Here is a 26,010-nt window from a genome sequence, read left to right as displayed (position 1 = left end):
CGTATCCTCCAATGTCTGAATAGTCCTCTCAGACTGACCGTCAGTCTGAGGATGAAAGGCTGTACTGAAGTCCAATCGAGAACCCAAGGACTCCTGTAACGCTTTCCAGAACCTCGAAGTGAAGACAGAACCTCTGTCAGAAACAATCGAAACTGGTACACCATGCAAACTGACAATCCTGTCGATGTACAACTGAGCCAACTTCGAAGCAGGATACGAAACCTTGATCGGAAGGAAATGAGCTGACTTGGTCATACGGTCAACTATCACCCAGATGGAATCGTACCCTTGTCGAGTACGTGGTAAACCAACAACAAAGTCCATGGCAATCCGCTCCCACTTCCACTCTGGAATAGGTAGTGGCTGCAGATAGCCAAAAGGTCTCTGATGTTCCAGCTTCACCTGCTGGCAAGTCAGACACTTGGAAACGTACTCTGCAACATCTTTCTTCATTCCGCTCCACCAATACGTACCCTTGAGGTCATGGTACATCTTGGTAGATCCCGGATGAACACTGTAAGCTGATCTATGCGCTTCCTCCAGAATCTGGTCTCTCAAACCATCCAAACCGGGAACGCACAGTCTAGAACCAAACCTGAGAACTCCGTCAACAAAAACAAACTCGGAATTCCCATCCAGATGGATCTCATCCATAATCTGTTTCAATTGTGGATCCTCAGCTTGTAAAACTTTAATCCTATCAATCAAAACTGGTTGCACCTGCAGTTGTGCCAACAGACTACCATTCTGAGAAACCTGAAAACCGTAGCCCGAAGCTATCAAACCATGCCACTCTCTAACCATGGGTCTACGTCCAACCTCAGAAATATGGGCCAAACTGCCCGAAGACTTGCGACTCAACGCATCGGCTACCACGTTAGCTTTACCAAGATGGTACTGAATAGTACAGTCATAGTCTTTCAGCAACTCTAACCACCTCCTCTGTCTCAGATTCAGCTCTCGCTGATCAAAAATGTACTTCAGACTCTTGTGATCAGTGAAGATCTCGCAAGTCGCACCGTACAAGTAGTGCCTCCAGATCTTCAGAGCAAAAACCACAGCAGCTAACTCCAAGTCATGAGTAGGGTAATTCACCTCATGCTTCTTCAGCTGACGAGAAGCATAGGCGATCACCTGTCCATGTTGCATCAACACGCAACCTAAGCCAATCCGAGAAGCATCGCAGTACACAGTAAAACCCTCAATGCCAGAAGGTAACGCCAAAACAGGAGCTGTAGTCAGAATCTCCTTCAGCTTCTCGAAACTTGCCTCACATCTGTCGGTCCACTCAAACTTAACACCCTTCTGTGTCAGCTTAGTCAAAGGTGCAGATATTCGAGAGAAATCCTGCACGAACCGACGGTAGTAGCCAGCTAACCCAAAAAAACTCCTAATCTCGGTAACTGACCTCGGCCTCTGCCAATCCATAACCGCCTCAATCTTCTTCGGATCAACCTTGATCCCATCCTTCGACACCACGTGTCCTAAGAAGGTAACCTGTTCCAGTCAAAACTCGCACTTTGAGAACTTAGCATACAACTGATGCTCTCGCAAGGTCTGTAGTATAGTCCTCAAGTGATAAGCATGCTCCTCCTCACTCCGAGAATAAATCAGGATTTCATCAATGAAGACGATAACAAACTGATCCAAAAACGGCTTGAAAACCCGATTCATCATGTCCATAAACGCTGCTGGTGCGTTAGTCAACCCAAACGACATGACCAGGAACTCGAAATGCCCATAACGCGTTCTGAAAGCAGTCTTAGGCACATCGACATCCCGAATCCAAAGTTGATGATACCCGGATCTCAGGTCAATCTTGGAAAAGCACTTCGCACCCTGCAACTGATCAAACAAGTCGTCGATGCGAGGAAGAGGATATCTGTTCTTGATGGTAGCCTTATTCAACTGTCTGTAGTCGATACAAAGTCGAAAGGAACCATCCTTCTTCTTAACAAACAGAACTGGAGCACCCCACGGAGAAGTACTCGGTCTGATGAAGCCACTGTCCAACAGTTCTTGTAACTGCTCCTTTAACTCCTTCAGCTCAGCAGGAGCCATCCGATACGGCGGTATCGAAATAGGACCAGTTCCAGGAACAACGTCAATGCAGAACTCGATATCCCGATCAGGTGGTAATCCAGGCAACTCCTCTGGAAAAACATCAGTGAACTCATTCACTATAGGACAGTGTTCATACCGCCCACCTCAGCGTCCATGTCTCGAACCACAGCTAAGAAGGCTTGACAACCCTTACTCATCATCCGCTTTGCCTTGATCGCATAAATTAGATTCTTCGGTGTCTCTACCTTTTCCCCTTGAAAAGAAAAGGGTAGATCACCTGGAATCCGAAACTCAACCGACTTCCCTCGACAGTCGATCGAAGCATAATGGCGTGCCAGCCAATCCATCCCCAAAATCACGTCAAATGAAAGAACATCCAGAACAACTAAGTCAGCACGCAAGTCCCTTCCATGGATAACCACGGAACACGATGGATACACGACATCCACCACCACACAGTCAGAAAAGGGAGTAGAAACAGATAAAGGTTCACTCAGATTTGTTGGTGTTACACCCAACTTAGCAGCAAAACACGTAGACACAAAAGAATGGGTTGCACCCGCATCAAATAAAACAAGTGCATCTACGAAAGAGATCTGAATAGTACCTTGCACCACTGCGTTAGATGCATGAGCATCCTGAGGAGTCAAGGCGAAGACTCTGGCCTGACCCTGACTCTGCTGCTGAGAGCTCTGCCCGGTACCATAACTGCTAGAACCTCTACCGCCGTTGCCACGGCCTCCAAAACCGCGCCCTCCAGAACCTCGGCCCCGCTGGCCACCAAAAGAAGCAGCAGGTTGAGAAAACCCTGCTGGTGCAGAGAACGCTGGTCTCTGACTCTGATAAGATGGCTGAGCGACACTAGCTGCCGACATCTGCTGCCCAGATGCCTGACACTCTCTGGCAAAGTGACCCGGCTGGCCACAAGTAAAACAGCCCCCTGGTGCTAGACGACACTCGCCCGGATGTCGGCGTCTGCAATTCTGGCAGAAGGGAAAACTAGCACCTCCGCTGTTACCGCGCCCAAAACTGCGGCTGCTACCGCTGTTGCCTGAACTATAGGTGTACGGCTGATAACTCTTCTTAACACCCCTCTTCTTGTTCTTGTACTGAGAAGGTGCCGATTGGTAGCTACCACCACCACTCTGCTGTCCAGGGCCAGAAGACTTCTTGGTCTGAGAAGGACCAGAAATCTCCCCAAACTGTAATAACGAACTCTCCAAACGCCGAGCACTGTCCACTACGTCTGTAAAATCTCTGCGTGTCTCAGTCAGCAAACTAACAAAATCGCGCCCCAAGCCTTTTACGTATCTGTTGTTCACCCTTTCTTGATCTGTCTGCAAGTCTGGCGCGAACCTACCCAACCTCACGAACTCTGTCGTGTACTCGGATACAGACCTATCATCCCTAGTGAGTGACAGTAATCTGTCTCTGTGACCCTCTGTCACGGAAAACGGCAAGAAGAAAGCTCTAAATCTCGCCACAAACTGAGCCCAAGAGATGGTAGCCATGTCAGCATGAACAGAGCTACGAAACCAGTCCCCAGCTGAACCCTTCATTGACATCTCGACTAGAACGACGGTCTGACGCTCAGTAGCCTGTAATCGCCGAGCATTCTGCTCAACCTCCTCGAGAAAATCTAGTGCGTCTCCAGAACCGTCAAACTCTGTTGGCTTCAGCCTCATGTAAGCCAAAACCATGTCCCTGTCAGTGGTTCCGACACCACCAACTGCTGCACCACCAGCCTGTGGTCGCTGCTGCTGAACAATCTGACCCAGAACCGCATACTGATCCTGCATAGCGACTTGTCCCGCCTGCAGCTGAACTTGGTTGAGTTGTAGAGCAGCAACTCCAGCCAAAAATGTGTTGAAGTCAAAGTCCTCCAACTCAGGTTGTGCCCCACCTGGTGCTTGAGCACCTCCTACAGCACCGCGTCCTACGCCTCTGCCTCTACCTCTACCAGCTTGGCCTCGGCCACCACGACTTCGACCAGCTCGACCCCGACCAGCTGGGCCTCTGCCTGCTAGTCCTCTACCAGCATGAACCTCTGGTTCATTCTGATCCACCTCCATAGAGATCGCGTCATCAGCCTCAGCATTTTTCTGAGCCGCAGCACGAGTACGAGTATTCATTCCTAAGAATGAAACAATAACAATTTTAAATAACACAGCAAATTTCATACCCAAGCATGAAATAGAACAAGCACCAATTTAAAATTTCCCGAGAAATCAACACCGATAAAAATTTTATTCACCCAAGTGAAAACAGCCACATAATAAGCAATAAGCAATTAAATTCACACGACTGACTCACGACATTCCTATAGGAGTAGGCAGAAAGTTTTGAAAATAAAAGATGACGTTTCAAAGACAAGACTCGAATCCTAATTCCGCAGTAGTTCCTAGGACAATTTAGTCACTTAACATGCCAAACAATTAAACACCTAACAATTTAAAGGCCTTGGTTTGAAACCAAAGCTCTGATACCAAGTTTGTCACGACCCATTTTCATGAATCGTGACCGGCGCTAGGGTATGGGTATGGTTGTACCAAAAACCCATAGCTAGCCTTGCGGATAACCAACTTATCATTTAAAAACAATGTACCTGCAGAAAACCACATGCTCGGGGGCAACCGAGACTTCAGCCTAGTCTAGCAGTACAATAAGCAACATATATTCCAAGTATACTTATTTAGAATTTTAACTCCAACAGTATGGCAATATAATATAATTCCATAAACACTGTAATCATGCCAAAACTGATAAAATAATAGTTGGACCAATCCAACAAACAATAGTCAAAACTATAAACGTAAGACTAAGACAAGAATAATATGAAACTACTACTGCGGTCTAAGAGTTTAAAATAGTTCGACTCTTTTATTCTGAAAATAAAATAAAAACCTCTGAGAAAGAAGAAATGGAGATCGACCAAAGCTCAAATCATAAACCTGGAAAATTTGGGAAAACAACGGGGTCAGATTTACTGAGTAGAGTTTATATAACCATTTACATTTATTAAGTTAAAAACCTTTAAAACGTTTAATAAAACATTTTCATTATGGATTATCAATGAAACCCTAAACCACAATTCTAAATCCATTGTCGTGTCGGTGAGACGTATCTCAATAACCGATCCCCGACTATCACTTAATAAATAGTGAGCCCAAGAGACGTATCTTCCACCGGTGCCCTCACTAAGGTGAGACGTATCTCAAACCTACCTCATTACCATAATCATTACCGGTGCGCACGCAGTCCCGATGATGCCCATCGAGTAGCACGTTCCAAATCAAATCCACAATGCCGAAAAACAGTTCGAAAGCTGTTTATACATATAAATATACAAAATATAACATTTGCTTAATAAAGAGGTAAATAGAGATATAAACTCACTGCTTGCTAAATCCACGTGATCTTGACAAGCAATCTAACTCTGGTTCGCCTCTGAAGTACGAACAGTCGACGGGTCTAGACAAAATATAATATAACAATTAAAAAAAAAACATACCCTAACTCTAGAGAGTACTAGACACCACATAGGACTAGCACAAACGACAAGTCAATGTAAAGTCAAGTCAGAGTAATCATAAAACTCAAATAATAATAAAGTCATAAACAATCACGTCTATTGAGTTCCCGTCTAAATAAAATAATCCATTTCAGAAATATTATTTAATATTATTTAAATAATAAATTAATTTAAATTCCAAATAATGGGTTAGCCGAGTTACTGATAACTACCAAGCTACCTCACATGTCGGGTGACCCAAGTCAAACCCGACCCAAAATATTTTATCAAAATTATAAACCGTACTTTATAATTTTCAAATTAACAATTTGATAAAATAATAAATCAATATTTAAAACGGAACTCAATAACTTAAAACTCAAGTAATCAATAGTTACTAACGATTTATATATAATTAAAATAAATTAAGAAATTGTTTAAAATTTTAAAACGTCAAATTGACACTTTCTAGTCAATAAATTCCAAAATTCAATAATTACCCGAGTAATTATAAATAAAAATATTATTATCGTTTCCCGATTATTTTATAAAACAATTTAATTTTAATCAATATTTTTAAAGAAACCATACCACAAACCCATTATTAATGAACAAAACCAAAAATTAAAACATGATTTATAACCAATAGAATTTACTATTAAAACCCATAATCATTAACAATTTAAAAGCCCAACAATTTCAAAAGAGCCTCTACCGCCCAAACCAACACATCAACTTCTTTAACATGAAACAAAATTGCAGAAACATGAAACAGTGGCCTCATTTTATAATTTAACAACTTTAATGATTCTCTAACAACAAGAACAAAGTAATCAAACAATATTAGCTAAGATCATATCAATATAACAATAACTAGAATAAGAAACTGAGACACATTGCCGAAACAATGAATCATGAAACTCAAAACCAAAAACAAAACCGTAACCTTAACTAATCATCAAATAACACATGATAATATCAATAAGAACAATGAAACAATGAGTAGAAGCAATGTATGGCATCCAAAGATCATCACATGAAAATAGTGGATCCAGAATGAAACAATAACAAAATAACAACGACGAGATCTAAGACAACGCAATCATAAATTATTTAAGAATAATCAGTTTACAATCATAGAAACACATGAACAACATCATATTTGAATTTGGACAGAACGGCAGAAAGATCATGAACATAAACAGTAACCATACTCTCAAAAGCGATGAATCGACGCCGCCTAAAACGGAGAGATTTACGTACCGTTAAGCGAATCAACGCGTTCAATTATTAGAGGATGATGTAAACTGATGTCGTGATGAAGCAAAACTCAAAACGATACTAAAACAAAAGAGAGCGGGTTAGGAAACCGGACGTGACGATATCGAATAACTCATGAATTGAGAATGAGAAACTTACCAATATCAAAGTTCACGAGAGGAATGAGAGCGTAGGATTTCAGCGTTTGAAAGTGAGAGGGCTAGGGTTTGGTGATTTTGAAGGTATGCAATAGGGTTTATAAGAAACGTATAATTAAAAGGAATTCACGCAACTGTTGTAGATAACATAATTCATGTTAATAGTTTTCATGGGTTCTTCATATTACTATCATGCATGGGCTTTTATGTTAATAATTAGCATGGCCCAAGTTTAAACATAATCATGGCCAACTTATCAATGAATCATAGGCCTAAGAGATTAATGAATGATAATTAATTTAATAATAATAATAATAAATTATCTAAAACTCGACGGAAAAATTTAAAAAAAATAAAAATAAAAATAATTCAAAAAAAAATAATATTAAGAAAAATACGGGATATTACAGGAGAGCAGTTAAAAAATCTGTATGTGGTAAAAGGAAAGCAGAACCTGTTGTGGTTAAAAGAGACATTAAGATGAGAAGGCTTGGAAGTGATAATCTGAATAAAAATGATTCTATTCAGGTATAAAATTGTATATAAGTTGTGATACTTTTATGATAATGTTGTTTATAGTAGTTGATCATATGATGATATTATAATATTTTGTTTTGTTAGTCGATTGTAGTAATATAATTTTTTATGATAATTGTATGATAATGTAAAAATAATACGTTTTTTTGATTTTTGATTGATAATCAGATTTGTTATGTTAATATAATTTTGTATGATAATGATATGATAATACATGTTCTACTCTAATTACAGTTTTTTATTTTGTTATATAAGTTGATGATACTGTTATGATAATATGTGTTTTCTGGTATAGTTTTCTGATTTATAAAAATGATAATCTAATTATAATTGTATGATAATGTAAATATAATATGATAATTGTATGATAATGTAAAAATAATACGTTTTTTTTATTTTTGATTGATAATCAGATTTGTTATGTTAATATAATTTTGTATGATAATGATATGATAATACATGTTCTACTCTAATTACAGTTTTTTATTTTGTTATATAAGTTGATGATACTGTTATGATAATATTTGTTTTCTGGTATAGTTTTCTGATTTATAAAAATGATAATCTAATTATAATTGTATGATAATGTAAATATACTATGATAAATGTATGATAATGTGATCATTATATAACTGTATTGTTATGATTATACTATGATAATGTAACTGACCTGTGTATATATTATTTGTTTATTGCAGAACTTTGATCTTTTAATTGCTCCGAATCTCCGGTTTGTTGGGAAAGTTGGCAAGGCTTGTTCTTTTGATGTGATAAAAAATATTAAATCGAAGCTTAGTTCTGATCAGCTGTCTACATTTAAGAGCAGTAGGTTTGGTTTGTATTTGGATATTGGAAAAGATGTATTGAGTCTTAGGCTTATACATTCCATACTGCTAAGGGAAGTCCATCATCCAAATATTGATGAGCTGTGGTTTTACTATGGTGGGCAAAACTTGCGTTTCAGTTTGTATGAGTTTGGATTGGTGAGCGGTCTTGTGTGCGGTGGGGACGAGTCCAGGTTTTCTGACTATTTCACTGGTGGAACTTTTTTTGATAAATTTTTTAATGATGATAATAAGATTAGTCGTTCTGTTATTGAATCGAAATTTAAAGATGCGGTGTGGGAGAATGATGATGATGCTGTAAAGTTCGCGAAGCTGTATTTTGTTCAGTGTTTTCTGTTGGGTAGCCTTGATAATACATTGATCGACAGCCGATTTATTCATCTACTGGACTGCCCTGATTTTGATGATTTTCCATGGGGAAAATATTCTTTTGATTTATTTGTTCAGTCTACCAAGAACAAGCTTTGGACCTTGTTGCAGGCATCAAAACAAGCTACATTTTATCGATTGTATGGCTTTCCCTATGCCATTCAATTTTGGTTCTATGAAACTCTGACTACTGTGCCTGCTTTTTTGTGTTCGTTGAATAATGCTGCTGCGTATCCTCGGTTTATGCGTTGGAGTCCGAAGGATATGAGAAAGATTCAAAACTTTGATTTCAAAGTTTTTGATGATCCAAATGAAAAGGTATAAATATCTTGTTTTATTATAATTTTGATTAATTTTGTGTACTGTTAGTTAGTGATTTTTTATTGTATATTGTAGGTTATATCAAGTTCAAACATTAAAGCCACTGCTTATGAATTAAGTGAAAATATTGTGTCTGGACTGAATGATCAAGATTATGTCTTTAAAGAAGAGGAAGCTGCTGCTGCTGTTAATACTGAGGGTGATAGTACTTTTGAAGTGGCGAAGTCTGCTTGCATGAAGTTTGTTAATGAATTGAAAAATTTGGTCTTTGATAGTGGTATTGAGTATTCTGATATGGAGTTAGGTGTCAGAAAACAGATTTATGATTGCATAGAGAGCTTTGAAACTAATCAATTAGCTGACATTTTCAATGATAAATCTGTAAAGGTACGTGCTTATGCGTTGTTTTAAATGATAAATTTATGATAATATTATGTTTTCATTTTAAATATAACTTTAACAAGTTTTGTCATTTTATGTGTAGTCTGATAATGTTGATAGTGAGGTTCACTCTTCTGATCGTCATGAAGAAGACAATTCTTCCGATGAAGAGACTGAAAGTTGTAATTATGCTGAAGAAAAGATGAGAAATACTAAATCTGTCGATGATGAGAGGGAAGATGCTGAGTCTGCTGATGTCACGACCCAATTTCGTGGATCGTGACCGGCGCTAGGGTATGGGTATGGTCGTACCAAAACCCGTAGCAAGCCTTGCGGAAAAACAATAAACAATATAAATAACTTAAATATCTGGAAAGTTTAACAGCATGCCTTATATATAAAAATAAATAATCCGGGGTGAACATGCCAATAAATAATCGAGCAAATCGATAATCCCAAAGTATAATAATCCAATGAAATAAATAACTAGTTCTACTGCGGTCTAAGAGTTCGAAAAATAGAAACTAGTTTAATAACATAAAAACCTCCGAGGAATCAAAAGAATCGGAGTGGACCAGCTTTCAAATCATAAACCTGGAAAATTTGGGAAAACAACGGGGTCAGATATACTGAGATGAGTTCGCAATACTATTTACATTTATTAAGTTTAAAACCCTTAAATCAAAACATTTTTATACTAATATAATATGATTATGGAAAACAGTATTGAAATGATCCCAGCGTAAGTATGACATAGCATACCGATAAACCCAGAGTGGACGGGAACAAATCCTCGTCATATAAATATACCAGCGTAAGCAAGACTTTAGTCTGCCGTTTCCCAGAGTACTTACCGGTGCACACAGTCTCGATATAAAGCCTATCGAGTAGCTCGTTTCAATCCAGATCCATAATCCGTAAAAACAGTTCACAAACATTTATAATATTAAAATACGATGCGGTACTTAATAAAGCGGTAAATAGCACTACAAACTCACTGCTTGCTTATCCACGTGATCTTGGCAAACAGCTAACCCTGCGTAGACTCCGAAGCACGAGCAGTCGACGGGTCTAAAATAATAAATAGGTTAATATCTGTACGACCCCCTAACTCTAAGATCACTAGACACCACGTAGGACTAGCACAATTAAATAACCAGATAAATCACAGAGACACACAATTCTCAATAAATTGTAATGCCGTAATTTATTCAAGACTATTGAGTTCTCACTTAAATCCAATCCGAAAATATCATTAAAACAATATTTAATTGATAAATAAAATCAATTCCTCAAATAGTGGGTTAGCCGAGCTTTTCAAAAACTACCAAGCTAAAACCACATGTCGGTGATCCAAGTCCAAACCGACCCAACTAATATTCCAGAGTTTATAAACCACAGTTTATAATTAATATTAAATAAAATATTAATTAATATCAAAATAGAACTCAATAGCTTGAAACTCAAGTAATTAAATATTACCGGAAATTATCTCAATTAATTAAATAACAAACAAAGCAAAATATAACTTTAATTACAAAGACATTCTAAGCCAAAAATATCAAATTATCAATTAAATAAAATAAAATAAATAAATAAAAATTTATTAACTTAATTTTTAAATACTCAAATAATATTTTTAGGTCTTAAAAATAATATAATGAATTTGACAAATTTTTCAAATTAAATAAAATTCCCAATTCTTATTTAATATAGTCAATATATACAATCTCATATAACCATAATAAAATTAATATTAATTTAAATTTAAAAATATTAGTACCCAAAGAAATTTTAAAATTATAATTAATAATTAAATCTCCGAGTAATAGTCGAGACAAATTTTGAAAATAAAAATAAAAATCAATTATAAAACAGTTAATAATTAAGTTAAGGAATCAATATATTTTAAGCATAAATAATCAATGACCTAAAAAAACCTTTAACCAATAAGAAACCCAAAACAGCAAATGAACACAAGACACATCATTGTCTTCTACCTATTCAATGCAATCTCAAAAACCCAAGTTACAGCAACATTACGAACTCAACTTCTAGCCAAAAAATAAAACCAAATCATCAAGTCTTTACATTTACAAATCCTTATAACTTCTTAACAAATCAATAAATACAATTAACTAACTTCACTAAACAAGAAAAATTATAAACAAAGGAATTAAATAACACGGCAGTAACTCAATAATAAAAAGAAAATCATAACTCTAACACGCGAAGAAACGATGGCAGCGATACGAGGTGAATTACATACCGATTGGTGAGAGACGAAAAGCAAAGTTGTAGAGTAATGAGTCTACTTCCACGGGAACCAAACGGAACTGATTTCGATCGAGAAACGGCTACGAACGAATCAAAATACGGAGAGATCGATTTAGAACTCAAAACAGAAAATTATACAAACACGGTAAAACGGCGGCGATTGATACGGAAAAGATAACGTACCGTTTTACGAAAACGAAACTCGGTCTCGAAGATTAATGAGTCTACTATTACGGGAAATAAACGAAACTGATTTCGATCTTCAAACGGCTGTGGAACGAATTGAATTTCGAAAGTGTCGTTTTAGATTCAAAAAAAGAAAATAACTTAAAAACGATAAAACGGCGGTGACTGATACAGGATAAATAACGTACCGTTCTTCGAGAATAATATGTCGGATCGTAGAGGAATGAATCTACAATCTCAGGAATCAAACGGAAGTGAATTTGGATCTGAAACGAAGGAGTAATCAGTGATGAACGAAGGTGCCGTTTATAAGTATCCAAAACAGAATTTTAAAGCTTGAAAACTCACTGAACTACGCAGAAAATTTGACGAAAGATTTCATGAAGATTTTTTTAGAGGAAGAGAACATCTATGGTTTGTGAATAAATCAGAAACAAAAAGGGTTTAAATCGTGGTGGTTTCAGTTGGAGATTTGGGGGGATTTTTGCGGAAAATAAGGCTTCAGAATCTTGCCTTACCACGATTCTGAAGCTGTCTCGTTTGAGACCTTGGTCTCGAACGAGAATCAAGTCTCGTTTGAGACCTTGGTTCAACGAGACCTGGTTCAACCAATTTCTGGTTGAACCACACCCCAAACCCGGACTTCAATCAACCCAATTCAAATAAAACTACTAAACTAAATTCTAAACCGAAAACGACACAATTTAATACCGAGAATTTATAAAATAAACTTCAAATTTTTTACGGGATATTACATTCTCCCCAACTAATTACAAATTCGTCCTCGAATTTAACACAATCAACACATAGCACTAAAAATACACAAAACACAAGTAGAACTCATAAAAATCAAATAACAATCAGTTTCCGTACCTCAAGGAAATAGAAAAGGATAGCGACTCCGCATATCCGACTCGGTCTCCCAAGTGCACTCCTCAACTGAATGGTTCCGCCAAAGAACCTTGACCATCGGAATCTCCTTGCTTCGTAACTTACGAACCTGCGTATCCACAATCTCAACAGGCTGCTCCTCGTAAGATAGCTCATGGCAATCTCAACACTCTGCGGTACTATCACGTGAGAAGGATCAGAAATACACTTCCTCAACATGGAAATGTGAAACACTGGGTGGACCAACGACATATCTGGTGGCAACGCTAACTTGTACGCCACTGCTCCAATACGCTCAATGATTTCATACGGACCAACATACCTCGGTGCTAACTTCCCCTTAACACCGAAACGCACAACGCCCTTCATAGGCGAAACTCGAAGAAACACGAAATCTCCAACCCGAAACTCCATGTCTTTTCTCTTCGGATCAGCATAACTCTTATGCCGACTAAAAGCTGTCTCCAGTCTCCGCTTGATCAATGGTACCTTCTCTGAGGTAATCTGAATAATCTCTGCTCCCGAGAGCTTGCGCTCGCCAACCTCCTCCCAGCAGATAGGAGATCGACACTTGCGCCCGTACAAAGCCTCATAAGGTGCCATCTCAATACTAGCATGGTAACTGTTGTTGTAGGAAAACTCAATCAACGGCAAATGAGTATCCCAGCTACCCTGAAAATCCAGAACACACATCCTGAGCATGTCCTCCAAAGTCTGAATAGTCCTCTCAGACTGACCATCAGTCTGAGGATGAAAAACAGTACTGAAATCCAATCTCGTGCCCAAAGATTCCTGCATCGCTTTCCAAAACCGAGAGGTGAAAACTGAACCTCTATCCGAAACTATCGACACTGGTACACCATGGAGACTCACAATCCGATCGATGTACAACTGTGCCAATTTCGAAGCTTGATAAGTAACCTTGATCGGTAAGAAGTGAGCTGACTTGGTCAAACGGTCAACTATCACCCAAATCGAATCATACCCCTGTCGGGTACGTGGCAAACCAACCACAAAGTCCATAGCGATTCGCTCCCATTTCCACTCTGGAATAGGTAGCGGTTGCAGATATCCAAACGGTCTCTGATGCTCTAACTTTACCTGCTGGCAAGTCAAACACTTAGACACAAACTCTGCAACATCCTTTTTCATTCCGCTCCACCAGTACGTACCCTTGAGATCATGGTACATCTTGGTAGAACCCGGATGAACACTGTAAGCTGACTTGTGCGCTTCCTCCAGAATCTGGTCTCTCAAACCATCCGAATCTGGAACACACAGTCGAGAATCGTACCTGAGAACTCCATCCGCCAGAGCAAACTCAGAATTTCCATCCAGATGGATCTCATCCATAATTCGTTTCAATTGTGGATCCTCAGCTTGTGAAGCTTTGATCCTATCAATCAAAACTGGTTGCACCTGCAACTGTGCCAATAAACAACCTCTCTGCGATACCTGAAATCCGTATCCCGAAGCTAACAGACTATGCCACTCACGAACCATGGGTCTCCGCCCAACCTCAGAAATATGGGCCAAACTGCCCGAAGACTTGCGACTCAACGCATCGGCTACCACATTAGCCTTACCCGGATGGTACTGAATAGTACAATCGTAGTCTTTCAGTAACTCCAACCATCTGCGCTGCCTCAGATTCAACTCACGCTGATCAAAGATGTATTTCAGACTCTTATGATCAGTAAAGATCTCGCAAGTCGCACCGTACAAATAGTGCCTCCATATCTTGAGAGCAAAAACTACAGCTGCTAACTCCAGATCATGAGTAGGATAATTCACCTCATGCTTCTTCAGCTGGCGAGAAGCATAGGCAATCACCTTACCATGTTGCATCAGAACGCACCCCAAACCGATACGAGAAGCATCACAATACACAGTGAACCCTTCAATGCCAGATGGCAAAGCTAACACAGGAGCTGTAGTCAGAATCTCTTTGAGCTTCTCAAAGCTCGCCTCGCACTTGTCAGTCCACTCAAACTTAACACCCTTCTGTGTCAGTTTAGTCATCGGTGCAGATATTCTGGAGAAATCCTGAACGAACCGACGGTAGTAGCCAGCTAACCCCAGAAAACTTCTGATCTCGGTAACTGACCTCGGCCTCTGCCAATCCATAACCGCCTCAATCTTCATCGGATCAACCTTGATCCCATCCTTTGACACCACGTGTCCTAAGAAGGTAACTTGATCCAGCCAGAATTCGCACTTCGAGAACTTAGCATACAACTGATGTTCACGCAAAGTCTGCAGTATCGTTCTCAAGTGGAAAGCATGCTCCTCCTCACTCCGAGAGTAAATCAGTATGTCATCAATAAACACAATGACGAACTGATCCAGAAAAGGCTTGAACACCCGGTTCATCATATCCATAAACGCTGCTGGTGCGTTAGTTAACCCAAAAGACATGACCAGAAACTCGAAATGCCCATACCGCGTTCTGAAAGCAGTCTTAGGCACATCGACGTCTCGAATCCGAAGTTGATGATACCCGGATCTCAAATCAATCTTCGAAAAGCACTTAGCACCCTCCAACTGGTCGAACAAATCATCAATACGAGGAAGAGGATATATGTTCTTGATAGTAACCTTGTTCAGCTGTCTGTAGTCAATACATAGCCGAAATGACCCATCCTTCTTCTTGACAAACAACACAGGAGCACCCCACGGAGAAGTACTCGGTCTGATAAAACCACTATCAAGCAATTCTTGTAACTGTTCCTTCAGCTCTTTCAGCTCTGCAGGAGCCATCCGATACGGAGGTATCGAAATAGGAGCTGTTCCCGGAGCAACATCGATACAGAACTCAATGTCACGATCAGGTGGTAATCCAGGCAACTCCTCTGGAAACACATCAGTGAACTCATTCACTATCGCAACACTATGCACGTCACCACTGTCGCCCTCTAAATCACGAACCACCGCTAAGAAAGCCTGGCAACCCTTGCCCATCATACGCTTGGCCTTGATTGCCGAAATTAGATTCTTAGGTGTATCCGCCTTCTCTCCTTGGAAAGAAAAAGGCATATCACCAGGAATCCCAAACAATACCGACTTCCCTCGACAGTCGATAGAAGCAAAATGGCGTGAAAGCCAATCCATCCCCAAGATGACATCAAAAGATAACACGTCAAGCATAATCAAATCAGCACTAAGATCCCTACCATGTATAACCACAGAACAAGACGGATAGACCACGTCCACCATAACACAATCAGACAAGGGCGTAGATACAGATAAAGGCTCTAACAACCTAGATGGTGTCACACCCAACTTAGCAGCAAAACTTGAAGAAACAAAAGAGTGTGTTGCACCCGCATCAAATAAGACCAAGGCATCTACAAATGAAATGGGAATAGTACCTTGCACCACGGCGTTTGATGCACGAGCATCCTGAGGAGTCAGAGCAAATACTCTGGCCTGACTCTGTCCTTGTTGCGGTGCCTGAGAAGAACTGTAACTACCCGAGCCTCTACCACCATTCCCACGGCCACCAAAACCACGCCCTCCTGAACCACGGCCCCGCTGGCCACCAAACGAAGCGGCAGGCTGAGAGTACCCTGCCGAAGGAGTGAAAACAGGTCTCTGCTGCTGAAAGAACGGCTGAGCAACACTAGCCGACGACATCTGTTGTCCAGATGACGGACACTCCCTAGCAAAGTGACCATGCTGGCCACAAGCATAGCAACTACCTGGTGCCATTGTGCACTGTCCCGAATGTCTGCGCCTGCAGTTCTGACAAAACGGGACGCTAGAGGTACCACTGTAACCGCGACCAGATCCACGGCTACTCCCACTGTAACCAGAACTGTGAGAATACGGCTGATACCCTTTCCGAACACCCCCTTTCTGACTCTTGTACTGGGAAGGCTTGTGCTGATAGCTGCTGCTACCACCCTGCTGCCCACTACTCTGAAAACCACCGCTCGCCTTCTTCGTCTCAGTCATTTTCCCAAAGTGCAGTAAATTTGCCTCCATCCGACGGGCACTGTCCACTACAGCAGAAAATTCCTTGGTCGTCTCAGTCAGAAGACTAATAAAGTCAGCACCCAGACCCTTTACGTATCTGTCGTTCACCCTCTGCTGTTCAGTCTGCAGATCTGGGGCAAAGCGACTCAGTCTCACAAACTCAGTAGTGTACTCATGTACTGATCTGTCTCCTCTCCTCAGAACCAGCAGTCTGTCTCTGAAACCCTCTGTCACTGAGAAAGGTAGATAAAATTCCTTGAATTCTGTCACAAAGTCCGCCCATGTAATAGTAGCCATAACTGCGCGAATTTCCCTGCGAAACCAGTCATTTGCAGCACCTTCAAGGACATCTCCACTAGCATAACAGTCTGTCTCTCAGAAGCCTGAAGTCTCTGAGCATTCCGCTCAACCTCCTCCAGAAAATCTAGGGCGTCGCCGTCGCCCGCAAACTCAGTCGGCTTCAGCCTCAGATAAGCCAACACCAAGTCTCTGTCGGTGATTCCAGCACCACCAACCGCAACACCACCAGCCTGTGGTACCTGTTGCTGCACAATCTGTCCCAGCATAGCATACTGGTTCTGCATGGCGATCTGTCCCGCCTGCAGTTGCACTTGATTATTCTGGAGTGCAGTGATCCCAGCCAAAAACGTCGTGAAGTCAAATGGATCGATAGGAGCTTGTGGTACACCTGGTGCCTGAACGCCTGCACCACCACGTCCCCTACCTCTACCTCCAGCAGCCTGACCTCTGCCACCCCGACCTCTGCCAGCTCGGCCTCTACCGGCCGGAACTCCACCTGCACGTCCCCTGCCAACTTGAACCTCTGGTTCATGTTGGTCGACCTCAATCGACATAGCGTCATCAGCTTCAGCCTCAGCCTGAGCTGCAGCACGCCTACGAGTATTCATTCCTAAGAATGAAACAAACAATTCTCAAATAATGCCCACTTGGCAACACCCAGAGTATAATTAAACAGCTCAAAAATTAACAATTTATCCAGAATAGTAACACAAACATTCCAGAGTAAAGCAAAAATTTTGCAAGTAAAACATTAGTAAAACATAAGACCGACTCAAACATCCCTAAAGGTGAAGGTAGAAGTTTTAAAAACAAAAGATGACGTTTCAAAAGACAAAACTTGAATCCTAATTCCGCAGTAGATCCTATGACACAACTATAACACTTAACATGCCTTAAAGCGATAAACACATAACATGCAAAAATTTGGCCTTAGTTCGAAACTAAAGCTCTGATACCAACTTTGTCACGACCCAATTTCGTGGATCGTGACCGGCGCTAGGGTATGGGTATGGTCGTACCAAAACCCGTAGCAAGCCTTGCGGAAAAACAATAAACAATATAAATAACTTAAATATCTGGAAAGTTTAACAGCATGCCTTATATATAAAAATAAATAATCCGGGGTGAACATGCCAATAAATAATCGAGCAAATCGATAATCCCAAAGTATAATAATCCAATGAAATAAATAACTAGTTCTACTGCGGTCTAAGAGTTCGAAAAATAGAAACTAGTTTAATAACATAAAAACCTCCGAGGAATCAAAAGAATCGGAGTGGACCAGCTTTCAAATCATAAACCTGGAAAATTTGGGAAAACAACGGGGTCAGATATACTGAGATGAGTTCGCAATACTATTTACATTTATTAAGTTTAAAACCCTTAAATCAAAACATTTTTATACTAATATAATATGATTATGGAAAACAGTATTGAAATGATCCCAGCGTAAGTATGACATAGCATACCGATAAACCCAGAGTGGACGGGAACAAATCCTCGTCATATAAATATACCAGCGTAAGCAAGACTTTAGTCTGCCGTTTCCCAGAGTACTTACCGGTGCACACAGTCTCGATATAAGCCTATCGAGTAGCTCGTTTCAATCCAGATCCATAATCCGTAAAAACAGTTCACAAACATTTATAATATTAAAATACGATGCGGTACTTAATAAAGCGGTAAATAGCACTACAAACTCACTGCTTGCTTATCCACGTGATCTTGGCAAACAGCTAACCCTGCGTAGACTCCGAAGCACGAGCAGTCGACGGGTCTAAAATAATAAATAGGTTAATATCCGTACGACCCCCTAACTCTAAGATCACTAGACACCACGTAGGACTAGCACAATTAAATAACCAGATAAATCACAGAGACACACAATTCTCAATAAATTGTAATGCCGTAATTTATTCAAGACTATTGAGTTCTCACTTAAATCCAATCCGAAAATATCATTAAAACAATATTTAATTGATAAATAAAATCAATTCCTCAAATAGTGGGTTAGCCGAGCTTTTCAAAAACTACCAAGCTAAAACCACATGTCGGTGATCCAAGTCCAAACCGACCCAACTAATATTCCAGAGTTTATAAACCACAGTTTATAATTAATATTAAATAAAATATTAATTAATATCAAAATAGAACTCAATAGCTTGAAACTCAAGTAATTAAATATTACCGGCAATTATCTCAATTAATTAAATAACAAACAAAGCAAAATATAACTTTAATTACAAAGACATTCTAAGCCAAAAATATCAAATTATCAATTAAATAAAATAAAATAAATAAATAAAAATTTATTAACTTAATTTTTAAATACTCAAATAATATTTTTAGGTCTTAAAAATAATATAATGAATTTGAAAAATTTTTCAAATTAAATAAAATTCCCAATTCTTATTTAATATAGTCAATATATACAATCTCATATAACCATAATAAAATTAATATTAATTTAAATTTAAAAATATTAGTACCCAAAGAAATTTTAAAATTATAATTAATAATTAAATCTCCGAGTAATAGTCGAGACAAATTTTGAAAATAAAAATAAAAATCAATTATAAAACAGTTAATAATTAAGTTAAGGAATCAATATATTTTAAGCATAAATAATCAATGACCTAAAAGAACCTTTAACCAATAAGAAACCTAAAACAGCAAATGAACACAAGACACATCATTGTCTTCTACCTATTCAATGCAATCTCAAAAACCCAAGTTACAGCAACATTACGAACTCAACTTCTAGCCAAAAAATAAAACCAAATCATCAAGTCTTTACATTTACAAATCCTTATAACTTCTTAACAAATCAATTAATACAATTAACTAACTTCACTAAACAAGAAAAATTATAAACAAAGGAATTAAATAACACGGCAGTAACTCAATAATAAAAAGAAAATCATAACTCTAACACGCGAAGAAACGATGGCAGCGATACGAGGTGAATTACATACCGATTGGTGAGAGACGAAAAGCAAAGTTGTAGAGTAATGAGTCTACTTCCACGGGAACCAAACGGAACTGATTTCGATCGAGAAACGGCTACGAACGAATCAAAATACGGAGAGATCGATTTAGAACTCAAAACAGAAAATTATACAAACACGGTAAAACGGCGGCGATTGATACGGAAAAGATAACGTACCGTTTTACGAAAACGAAACTCGGTCTCGAAGATTAATGAGTCTACTATTACGGGAAATAAACGAAACTGATTTCGATCTTCAAACGGCTGTGGAACGAATTGAATTTCGAAAGTGTCGTTTTAGATTCAAAAAAAGAAAATAACTTAAAAACGATAAAACGGCGGCGACTGATACAGGATAAATAACGTACCGTTCTTCGAGAATAATATGTCGGATCGTAGAGGAATGAATCTACAATCTCAGGAATCAAACGGAAGTGAATTTGGATCTGAAACGAAGGAGTAATCAGTGATGAACGAAGGTGCCGTTTATAAGTATCCAAAACAGAATTTTAAAGCTTGAAAACTCACTGAACTACGCAGAAAATTTGACGAAAGATTTCATGAAGATTTTTTTAGAGGAAGAGAACATCTATGGTTTGTGAATAAATCAGAAACAAAAAGGATTTAAATCGTGGTGGTTTCAGTTGGAGATTTGGGGGGATTTTTGCGGAAAATAAGGCTTCAGAATCTTGCCTTACCACGATTCTGAAGCTGTCTCGTTTGAGACCTTGGTCTCGAACGAGAATCAAGTCTCGTTTGAGACCTTGGTTCAACGAGACCTGGTTCAACCAATTTCTGGTTGAACCACACCCCAAACCCGGACTTCAATCAACCCAATTCAAATAAAACTACTAAACTAAATTCTAAACCGAAAACGACACAATTTAATACCGAGAATTTATAAAATAAACTTCAAATTTTTTACGGGATATTACAGCTGAGGATGTGACTACATTGGCTGAGGATGTGACTACATTGGCTGAGGATGTGACTACATTGGCTGAGGAAGAGGTTAAAAATGATAAACCTGCTGAAGATGTGACTAAAATGGCTGAGGAAGAGAGTAAAAATGAGGAGTCTGCTGAGGACAAGTTTGAAAATGAGGAGTCTGTTGAGTATCCTATTAGAAATGAGAAAGATTATGGTGATGAGAGTAACATTGATACTTCTTCTGATGAATACATCGAACATGAAAGTGAGAATGTGCAGAAAGTTTATTATTCAGAGAGTGGAAAGGTAAATTTTATGTTTTTTCATTATTTTATCAGTATATTATCATTATAATATTTGATAATAACATGATAATATCTGATAATTACATGATAATATCATGATAATATAATGATAATGTCTTTGTAGTGTTAATAAGTTTATGATAATATGATTATGATAATACCATGATAATATGATGATAATGTTTGTTTGATTTTTTTTTTTGTTTCTGATTACAGACTATTGTTAAATCCAATGCTTAGCATGTTTCTGATTTTGAGATTGCATTATATTATCATGATAATATCATGATAATAACATGATAATATCATGATAATATAATGATAATGTCATGATAATATAATGATAATGACTTATAGTGTTAATAAGTTTTATGATAATACCATGATAATATGATAATAATGTTTGTTTGATTAATATTTTTATTGTTTTGTCTCTGATTACAGACTATTGTTAAATACAATGCTGAGCATGTTTCTGATTTTGAGATTGAAAAGGTATATTTATTTTTTTATTTTTCTGTTACTTTAGTTTATGTTAAATATATGATAAGTGTATGGTTTTTTCATGATATTATGATGATAATGTTTGTTAGCTTGATCTTTTTGCTATTATGTGTCTGTTTTTCAGATTGATGCAGATGTTAATTATCATATGCAACCTGTTGCTGATGATCAAGCCAACACTGATCATGTTGCTGTACTAGAGAGCAGAATTGTAAATTTTTTATTTTAATCTTGTGTTTTTAATATTCGTTTTAGTGTTATTGTTATTATTATGATGCTGCTGTTTGTTTGACGTTGCAATAAAATTTCTGTTTAATAGATTGATGCTGAGGGTAATGATCAGATCAAACCTGCTGCTGATGATAAATTGAATGAAGAGCACGTTTCTGCATTAGAGAGTGCGAAGGTAATTTTTTATATGGACATATAATGTGATGATAATATGATGATAATATGATAATATATTATCATACAAGATTATTTTAGATGATAAATGTATGATAATATAATGTGTTGATAATATGATGATAATATTATTATATTTGTTCAATATTTTTGATAAATTATGTCTATGTACAGATTGATTCTGAGGTTAATGATGTAGTCACACCTGTTTCTGGCGATGTTGTGTCTATTCCTACGTGTAGTAGAGGTGTGAGGAAGGTTTATGGAAAACAACCTGGATTTGAATTGTTTGTGGAACAAGATGGTTATTTTGATGAAGTTGGTGATCAATCCGGCTTTGATTTAGTTGGTAGAGGAATTGAAGTGGGATTAAAAGATTCTTGTACTGAGGTATAATCATGTTATATAAATTTCTGATAATGTTTATTATGACTGTTTTATTTGATATAATAATATGCTGATAATATGATGATAATATGATGATAATTATATTTTTGTGATTTTACAGAATGTCAATAAGGATGCTTCTGAAGTTGATACTCCTAAACCAACTATGTGAGATCAATTGGTGCAAGATGAAGTTGACAAGCTTGCTGATGTTTGTAGCGATGAGTTTTTGCTAACTCCAGTTGATGCTAATTCTGAAAAGGTTGATTTGGCTGTTCCTTCTAATAAGATTCATTTAGAGAAGGTAAATGAATCTGATGAGATAGCTGATCTTGCTGCTGCGGAGTCAGATGTATCAAATATTGTTGCTTCGTTGTCTGTTTATATTCCAACTGAGGTATTTATAAAATGAACTTAGTTTTGTTAGTTTGTTTTTGTTTTTGTTAAGTTGTGTTTTTACTGTGTGTTCTGTTATTTTATGTAGGAAAAGTTGAATGAATCGGTTGTTTTAGCTGTAAAGCCTGTTTCACCTAAAATTGCAGATAAAAATGACGACACAGTTCCTGTTGGAAAAAGTAGACCAAAAGTAATATATTTTATTTTATTACAACTATTTAATTATGGCATTCTTTTTATTTATTTTATTTATAATTTATTACTGTTTTATTGTAACAGCTTGTTTTTAAAAGGAAAGCAGTTCAGGTTGATGTACCGGCTAAATTTGCATTGATTGAGCGAATAAGGAATTTAGACTCGGCAGATAAAGTTAAATCAATGGGGATCACTTTTACAAATCATTGTCCTTTGTTGATGGAAAGTGTTCATGATATGTGCAACCAATTTTGGCTTTCTGAGTTTAATGACTGGATTGAAACTAACACGTATAGGAGAAAACATCCAACGTAAGTTTTTTTGTTATCATGTTTTTGATTTGTTTAATTGCTTTAAATACTAACTTTGTATTTTCCAGCAATGGAATTTACTATCCAAGAGAAAAGATATTACGCCCAGGATTTAGGCTTGGTGGAGAGGAAATTACTATAAAAGATTTCTTCCATATTTTGAATACACCTGGTGGTTATTTGGAATCGAGTGTAAGTAACATTTATTCAACTTATTATTATTTGTATATATTTGATAACTACATGATAATTTTATGATTGGGTTATGATAATGTAATATATTTGGTGAATTCAATCATTATTATGTTTATTTGATAATATGATGATAATGTTCTGATACTAAATATTTTTGTGATTTTATTTTTAATGTTATCATACTTCTGTTTTATGATAAGTTTATGATAATATCATGATAATGTTGTAATTGGGTTATGATAATGTAATATATTTGGTGAATCCAACCATTATTATGTTTATTGATAATATGGTGATAAGGTTATGATACTAAATATTTTTTGTGATTTTATTGTTAATATACTTCTGTTTTATGATAAGTTTATGATAATATTACTTATAGGTTTATGATAATATCATGTTAAGAAATATGTACTGTTATTTAGTTTTATGGTATTGTTATAATTATCTTTATATTCAATTTGTTTGTTTGTTTTTCTGTTTCAGCATATTGATTGTCTGTTTACGTACCTGCGAAAGAAGTGTATTTTCCTGAACAACAGCTATAGTGTTTGTGGAAATTGGTTTGATCAGTATGTGCAGAATGGGTATCGACTCTACCTCGAGAATCAAAATGTCACTGATCTGCCTCAGTTTGATGCAATATATAATTTTATAATTGGAGAGGATGGACTTTATAAGAGGGCATGGGGCGATCTGAAGTTCATACTTTTTTCAGTTCATCTTAAAATTGATGGCGAATTTAAAGATCATTTTATTCTTGCCAAGCTGAGTTTTGATGAAAGATGCTTCTATGTGTATAATTCTTCTAGGAATCTGCTATATGATGAGCCTGTACGCGAAGCTATGACTGCATATTCAACGTTACTGCCATTAATTTTGAACTATGTTGGATTTTACGATCGTACTGATATCAACTTCAACTCAGTTTATTATGTTGGCAAGAAAACAACTGATCCATTTGCCTGTTCAAGAAAATTCGTAAGATTCTTTGATTTTTAAGTTCTGTTTTGTTTTTTATTTATTAAGTTTAATTAGATACTTATATTGTGTTTTAAAATACATGCAGAGATTGTGGTGTGTATGCTACTGCTTTTGCCGAATATTTGATTGAAGGGAAGCGTATTCCGAAGGCTCTTCGTATTAAACAAATACGTAACAGATATGCAGTTAATCTTTTCATGTATGGTAGGTGGAAGAACAAGAGTGGTTATGTATCTGATTGAATTGTAATTTTTGTTTTTGTTGTACATTTGTTGATTTGTTTTTACAGTTTTAGTAATGTTTGACAATTTTTTTTTTTGTAAATACTATTAAGGAAGGATTTGATTTTATTATGATATGATAAGTGTATGATAATTATATTTCTCTTATATGACTACTTTCATGATAGTTATATGATAATATGAAGTACAGCATATATTATAATTAGTATATTTGAACCTGTAATTATTGTTTTTACAGATTACTATATGCTAAGGATGTGATACAAGAGATTTGAATGAAGTGAAGAGTATTCAGGATTGTCTTCATATTGAATATTTTTTTAATGTTAATCTTTCATGTATGTTAGCAAAACAAGATAGTTTGTTTATTATAATGACTTTTGAATGTTGCTGATGGTATTATGTCAATTAATTTTTTGTTTAAATTTCTGATATATAATTATGGAAGTATAACTAAAATGATAACTAAATGATAAGTATATGATAATTTATGATAAGTGTATGATAATCAGTATGACAATCAAATGAAAAGTTTATGATAATCATGTGAGAATTATATGATATTAACATGAGTAAGTGTATGATAAGTTCATGATATTAACATGATAAGTGTATGATAAGTTCATGATAAGGATATGCTAACATATTTTTAAAACTTTTGACAGATTATTATTCCAAATTCATGATAAGTGTATGATAATATGATAAGCATATGATAACATATGATAAGCATATGATAACATATTTTTAAAACTTTTGACAGATTATTATTCCAAATTCATGATAAGTGTATGATAATTAAATGACAAGTATATGATAATCAGAATATTCATCATTTATTATTATGATAATTGTAAGATTTTCTTACAGATTACTACTCCAAACAATTTTACAAATGAAAAGTGTATGATAATAATTTATGATAAGTGTACGATAATCAGTATGACAATCAAATAAAAAGTTTATGATAATCATGTGAGAATTATATGATATTAACATGAGTAAGTGTATGATAAGTTCATGATATTAACATGATAAGGATATGCTAACATATTTTTTAAAAGTATATTATAATATGATAAGCATATG

General features: G+C 36.9%; 3 protein-coding genes and 2 long non-coding RNA genes across 5 annotated transcripts; 2 read left to right on the top strand and 3 right to left on the bottom strand.

Annotated features, from left to right (window-relative positions):
* Nucleotides 1-4,650: 4,650 nt before the first annotated feature.
* LOC126654821 (uncharacterized) lies at nucleotides 4,651-7,096 on the bottom strand. The gene is made up of 3 exons (XR_007632711.2): nucleotides 6,995-7,096; nucleotides 6,839-6,916; nucleotides 4,651-5,535 (listed from the first exon to the last, which is right to left on the bottom strand). It is a non-coding gene; the product is annotated as an uncharacterized LOC126654821 (long non-coding RNA).
* A 67-nt stretch (nucleotides 7,097-7,163) lies between these two features.
* Nucleotides 7,164-9,476, top strand: LOC126656708 (uncharacterized). The gene is made up of 4 exons (XM_056103736.1): nucleotides 7,164-7,201; nucleotides 7,404-7,521; nucleotides 8,229-9,062; nucleotides 9,141-9,476. Exons 1-4 carry the CDS (start codon nucleotides 7,164-7,166, stop codon nucleotides 9,474-9,476), a joined length of 1,326 nt encoding a protein of 441 aa, XP_055959711.1.
* A 374-nt stretch (nucleotides 9,477-9,850) lies between these two features.
* LOC126654820 (uncharacterized) lies at nucleotides 9,851-12,753 on the bottom strand. Its single transcript, XR_007632709.2, has 5 exons — nucleotides 12,098-12,753; nucleotides 11,907-11,993; nucleotides 11,716-11,803; nucleotides 10,445-10,517; nucleotides 9,851-10,040 (listed from the first exon to the last, which is right to left on the bottom strand). It is a non-coding gene; the product is annotated as an uncharacterized LOC126654820 (long non-coding RNA).
* A 4,291-nt stretch (nucleotides 12,754-17,044) lies between these two features.
* LOC126656706 (uncharacterized) lies at nucleotides 17,045-20,984 on the bottom strand. Its single transcript, XM_056103735.1, has 5 exons — nucleotides 20,436-20,984; nucleotides 20,245-20,331; nucleotides 20,054-20,141; nucleotides 18,783-18,855; nucleotides 17,045-17,688 (listed from the first exon to the last, which is right to left on the bottom strand). Exon 5 carries the CDS (start codon nucleotides 17,684-17,686, stop codon nucleotides 17,045-17,047), a length of 642 nt encoding a protein of 213 aa, XP_055959710.1. The 5' UTR covers nucleotides 17,687-17,688; nucleotides 18,783-18,855; nucleotides 20,054-20,141; nucleotides 20,245-20,331; nucleotides 20,436-20,984.
* A 768-nt stretch (nucleotides 20,985-21,752) lies between these two features.
* LOC130014804 (uncharacterized) lies at nucleotides 21,753-22,770 on the top strand. Its single transcript, XM_056103734.1, has 4 exons — nucleotides 21,753-22,017; nucleotides 22,126-22,212; nucleotides 22,386-22,601; nucleotides 22,720-22,770. The coding sequence occupies exons 1-4, from the start codon at nucleotides 21,955-21,957 to the stop codon at nucleotides 22,768-22,770; spliced, it is 417 nt and encodes a 138-aa protein (XP_055959709.1). The 5' UTR covers nucleotides 21,753-21,954.
* The last annotated feature ends 3,240 nt before the right edge of the window (nucleotides 22,771-26,010 follow it).

The sequence above is a fragment of the Mercurialis annua genome, linkage group LG7 (assembly GCF_937616625.2).
Source record: "Mercurialis annua linkage group LG7, ddMerAnnu1.2, whole genome shotgun sequence".
Lineage (NCBI taxonomy): Eukaryota > Viridiplantae > Streptophyta > Magnoliopsida > Malpighiales > Euphorbiaceae > Mercurialis > Mercurialis annua.
Note: the sequence above shows the minus strand (reverse complement) of the source record. Positions and strands in the feature narration are given on the sequence as shown.

Coding starts and splice junctions, on each gene's coding strand:
- LOC126656708 (XM_056103736.1), top strand. CDS start 7,164: ATGGGTTCTTCATATTACTATCATGCATGGGCTTTTAT. Junction 7,202..7,403: donor TATCATGCATGGGCTTTTAT/GTTAATAATTAG, acceptor GGGATATTACAG/GAGAGCAGTTAAAAAATCTG. Junction 7,522..8,228: donor ATAAAAATGATTCTATTCAG/GTATAAAATTGT, acceptor TGTTTATTGCAG/AACTTTGATCTTTTAATTGC.
- LOC126656706 (XM_056103735.1), bottom strand. CDS start 17,686: ATGAATACTCGTAGGCGTGCTGCAGCTCAGGCTGAGGCTGAAGCTGAT.
- LOC130014804 (XM_056103734.1), top strand. CDS start 21,955: ATGCAACCTGTTGCTGATGATCAAGCCAACACTGATCATGTTGCTGTA. Junction 22,018..22,125: donor CTGTACTAGAGAGCAGAATT/GTAAATTTTTTA, acceptor TCTGTTTAATAG/ATTGATGCTGAGGGTAATGA. Junction 22,213..22,385: donor CTGCATTAGAGAGTGCGAAG/GTAATTTTTTAT, acceptor GTCTATGTACAG/ATTGATTCTGAGGTTAATGA.